The sequence below is a fragment of the Cibotium barometz genome, chromosome 1 (assembly GCF_041138505.1).
Source record: "Cibotium barometz isolate CiBa-2024 chromosome 1, ASM4113850v1, whole genome shotgun sequence".
Lineage (NCBI taxonomy): Eukaryota > Viridiplantae > Streptophyta > Polypodiopsida > Cyatheales > Cibotiaceae > Cibotium > Cibotium barometz.
The window spans coordinates 19,055,952-19,061,195 of NC_141046.1; the positions used below are offsets into that span (position 1 = coordinate 19,055,952).

The window sequence follows — 5,244 nt, forward strand, 5'->3', positions numbered from 1 at the left end:
CCACAATTATTGTGCATACAAAAGATATTTGTCAAGGGAAAATACAAATATGTGGCAACCTATAAGGGTGTAAAATGAGTCCTTTTTATCTTGTTTGACTACGCATGCACTACGTCTTGCACACACATATTGATGTGCATGCTCACACACACCACATGCAACACAGAGAGAGAGAGAGAGAGAGAGAGAGAGAGAGAGAGAGAGAGAGAGAGAGAGAGAGAGAGAGAGAGAATTCCTAGGCTATTAAGAGCTCATGCATATAAGAGGGCATCTCAATTACACACTTATTGTATATATAAAGAGTATTTCTCAAGGGGTAATACAAGTATGTGGCAACCTATAAGTGTGCCAAATGAATCCTTTTTTAATCTTGTATGACTACACATACACACAATGTAGTGCACGTGTATGCACACACATATGGATGTGCATGCTCACAGGTACCACATGCAAAACAGACATGGAGAGAGAGAGAGAGAGAGAGAGAGAGAGAGAGAGAGAGAGAGAGAGAGAGAGAGAGAGTCCCCATTTTAAAATAAATTATTTGGGGGAGTTGATGAATGCCCTTACTTCTAGGAAACCTTCAATATCAATTGTGTGCAAAGGGGCGATGAGAAATAGGTCTAAACATATATATTTACTTATATATATATTTATATGTTTATGAATATATTTACTTATATATATATACACATACATTGTGTGTGTGTGTGTAAGTGCGAGTGTATATATATGTATAAGCACACACACACACACACACTATATATATATATATGTGTGTGTGTGTGTATACACACACAGTGTGTGTAAGCATATATATGCATATGTATATATATACATACATAGAAACGCAGACACACACATATATATCTACACACACACACACACACACACACACATACATACCTACCTACAGTGTGTGTGCGTGTGTAGCTACGTACACACACACATGCACAGGCACACATTGTACGTAGGTATATATATACATATACATACATACATACATACATATATATATATATATACCTACATATATATATGTATATTTATATATATACATATATGTATGCACACACACACACACATACATACGTACGTACGTACAGTGTGTGTATAGCTATATACATACCTATGTACACACACACACACACACACACACACACACACACATACATACCTACCTACAGTGTGTGTGTGTGTGTAGATATATATAAATATATAAATATATAAATATATAAATATATAAATATATAAATATATAAATATATAAATATACATATATAAATATATAATATACATATATAAATATATAATATACATAGAGAGAGAGAGACATACACACACGTGCATACACACACACACACGTGCACACACACACACATATACACATACATACCTACGTACACAGTGTGTGTGTGTGTATAGCTACATACATACCTACAATGTGTGTGTGTATAGATAGCTACACACACACACACACACACACACACACACACACACACACACACACATGCACAGACACACACACAGACACACACAAATATGGATATATAAATATAGATGCCCACACACTCATGTATGTGTGTGTGTGTGTGTGTGTGTGCATACACTTATATATATTAGCACTGAAGAGAAAATAGGGCAATAGGATATGTATAGGGTGTATATAGACCTTATTAAAAAAGTAATCTTTGTGTATACCTAATATTGTACATATTTTAAGTAATGCTTGTGAGCGCCTTTAGGCTCGTGTTGTGTGTTGTTGCACAAGGTGCTTGAAAGACCCAATTTATATCGTATGTTTACTAGCTAGAAGTTAAAATCCCGAGATGAAATTTGTTATTATCTTGATTTCAAGGGACATATACGTATATTTTAGACCCCTCAATAGTTTCTCTAATTTTGTAGTGCTAAATCCATGTTACTTTGGGTTTTTTTTAATAAATTTCATTGGTTGGAAAACGATCTTTTTTCGACCAGTCGTTGAATTGAAAAAATGGAGAGTACAATTTTTACTCAAAAACACATGTGCAATGGATCTATATCTATGAACATATGAAAGATATGCCCTAACTAAGAAAACATCAAAATCATATTAGCTTGTCAACTAGGTAGGGTAGGCAATGCAATATCTACACATTATTCAACACAACTTACTCCCTCTCCACGTGGCCAAACAAAGGGAGGAAAGGGGCCAAGGAGAAAAGAAGATTTTTGGATTTCTGCAATTAGAGATGAAGGTATAATTTTTAAGCTTGGGAAAATATTTTTTAGTTGGTGGGTCACCTCCAAATAAAACAAAAAGATTTTCATCCCCATGGACCATAGTTGCTCTGTTATTGAGGCTCGGTACACACTGGAGGGGCACCCGAGTTAAGTGCCCGAGGCAGGGGCATGCAAAGATACACATGGGCACCCATGTTACACACTGATAGCTGGTCATCTAAAAAGTGTTGTTTTTCACATAAAAACAAAAAACTGAAAAGGGAAAAAATTTGATTGGTTGGGAACTGGGGCGCCCATCTTTGGGCAGCCATAGGTGGCAGCTGAGTCTAGTTGGCGGGAGTGCCTCAGCGAAACCTTATTGGCTACATCAAGTGACTCAGCGAAACCTTATTGGCTACATCAAAACCTCAATTAGCGGCGGTGACAAACCTCAATTAGCAGCGGCAAATTAACGGTTATATAATCACAATGCATTCAAACGATGCGTCCCGCGCATCTAATTCTTCTTCTGCAGACTCCATCGCTCACCCACGCAAGCTTCACGTTGTTTGTAAGATCAGCTATGGGCTCTCAAAATGATACGTCCCCTCTCTCCCTCCCCGTGCATGTGGGACAAATTGAGACCATCCTCCCTTCTGCACCTTCTGATACATCACCCCTCTACCTCTCCCAGATCGACCAGTGTGTCGCCTACATTGTGGACACAGTCTATTTTTACCCTGCAAACCCCAGCCAGTGCAGCAACATCCATGATGAGGTCGTGCCCAAGCTTAGACAGTGCCTGGGCGACATTCTGGTGCCCTACCACTTCATGGCGGGCAGGCTGCAGCTCAGCACGCAGGGCAAGCTCGAGATCGACTGCAACCGACAAGGCGCCCTCTTTGCTGCTGCCTCCACTGACCTCACCATCTTCGACCTCGGGGATGTTACCCGCCCCAACCCCGCCTTCCGAACCCTGGTGCTCCAAGCTGCCAATGCCCTCAAAATGACTGACAACCCCCTCCTCATGATGCAGGTTAGGCTTCTTTCTTCCTCACTCTGCACCAATTGTATCAGTGTTAACAAGCTCAGTATAGATATGGCATAGTCACTTTTGCCCACACCAAACTCCTGTACCACCACTACTTGCTGCTTTGAGTTCAAGCAAAGACTTGATTGAGGTCCTGCTTTCTTGATGTGCAGGTTACTACATTCAAGTGTGGCGGCTTCGCCATCGGTTTTTCCATGAACCATGCTGTGTTTGATGGGTTTGGGGCTCTAGAATTTGTTCTGAATTTTTCTTCTCTAGCTAGAGGGGCAGGGATCCCAATTCAACCCAAACCAGACAGGACCATCTTCAAGCCTAGAGACCCACCCCAGATCAAATTTGAGCACCCAGAGTACCTCAAATTGTCTGACATTCCGAAGGGTAACTCATTCACAACTGCTGAGTTAGCTGATGTAGACTTTGCAGCCATCAAGCTCTCACAGCAGCACATCTACAGGACCTTCTCCTTCAGTGGCGACATGCTCAACCGCCTTAAGGATGCTGCCATGGCAGACTCTTCCTTGCAGAAGTGCTCTTCTTTCGATGCCATTGCTGCCCATGTGTGGCAGGCCAGAACCAAGGCGATTGGCATGCCTCCTTCAGCACCTTCCAAGGCACTCTTTGCCGTGGACATTCGGTCCCGAATCAAGCCACCTCTACCCAAGGGATTCACAGGTCTCTAACCGCCTCCTTGTGACATGACATGGCATCTAGTATGAGCACCTCAATTGAGTTTCTCTACATGAAATCAGCTCAATGAAGTTGTCCACATGTGCATGCATGGCTGGTCACAACTGAACTGCGCCGTACTGTATGTGTTTACATGGTTAGTTCATCTGTCTAACATGAGATTGCACACAGTATAAGTGTGGCTTGAGTGCATTTCTCTTCATTAAACAAATTCCTTCATTTGCATGCATGGCTGATTCCCTGTGTCTTTACATGGATTGTTCGTTCCACATGTGTAGGTATGATCTTTGTCTGGCAGTAAGAGATTAGATGGAGACTGCATGCTAATCCAAATCAACCCAAATCAACTTCTCTTATGTGTATGCATGTTAGCCACATCACTACATGCGCTCACATTTATAATTTAAACTCTCCTATACCATGGTTGGTTTGTGATACCACAGGTAACGCAATCCTCTCAGCCTTTGCAAATGTGCCCGCAGAGGAGCTACAGAAGGGCAGCTTGTCTTTTGCAGTGGGAAAGATCCAAGAGGCCACCAATGCCATAAGTGATGAGTACATACGGTCTTCAATTGACTGGGGTGCAGTTCATGGGGGTGCCCCCAATCTGCCTGGCGGAATTTTCTTGTCAGCATGGTGGAAGCTCCCTTTCTATCTCATTGACTTTGGGTGGGGGAAGCCCATCTATGCTGGTCCTGTTGTGAATGCAATGGTGGAATTTGTGCTGCTGCTCTCCAATGGAACTCAAGAAGGGCTCAACCTCTACATTGCCCTGGAGCCTTCCCACATGCAGAAGTTTGAGCAGCTCATATATGACTTCTAAATACTGTCTCATTTGCTAAGCCCTGTAATTTGAAGTGTTGTGAATGCTTGAGTTTGGCACTATCGATGCCATTCCGAGCTACTAGGATCACCCTGTTGATAATTAGGAGGTCACACTCCAAAATACAAACATATGGTTTTGGATCTTTGGATGTGTTAGATTTGTTGTCTAGGAGGTTACACTCCAAAAAAAACATGTGGTTTTGGAGCTTTGGATGTGTTAGATTTGTGTTTTATTTTGTTTTGAAGCTTGTTTACATTAGAGCATTCTTAAGAAACTGTGAATTATAGTTATCAATATGGCTATAGCTCCAATATATATATATATACATATATATATATATATACATACATACATACATACATACATACATATATATATATATATATACATACATATATATATATATATACATACATACATACATACATACATACATATATATATATATATATACATACATATATATATATGTATA

At 40.7% G+C, this 5,244-nt stretch overlaps 1 protein-coding gene across 1 annotated transcript; it reads left to right on the forward strand.

The window, feature by feature from the left end:
- The first annotated feature begins 2,694 nt into the window (after positions 1 to 2,694).
- Positions 2,695 to 4,907, forward strand: LOC147641689 (omega-hydroxypalmitate O-feruloyl transferase-like). The gene is made up of 3 exons (XM_086798399.1): positions 2,695 to 3,241; positions 3,409 to 3,928; positions 4,387 to 4,907. Exons 1-3 carry the CDS (start codon positions 2,708 to 2,710, stop codon positions 4,764 to 4,766), a joined length of 1,434 nt encoding a protein of 477 aa, XP_086654525.1. The 5' UTR covers positions 2,695 to 2,707; the 3' UTR covers positions 4,767 to 4,907.
- Positions 4,908 to 5,244: the final 337 nt, after the last annotated feature.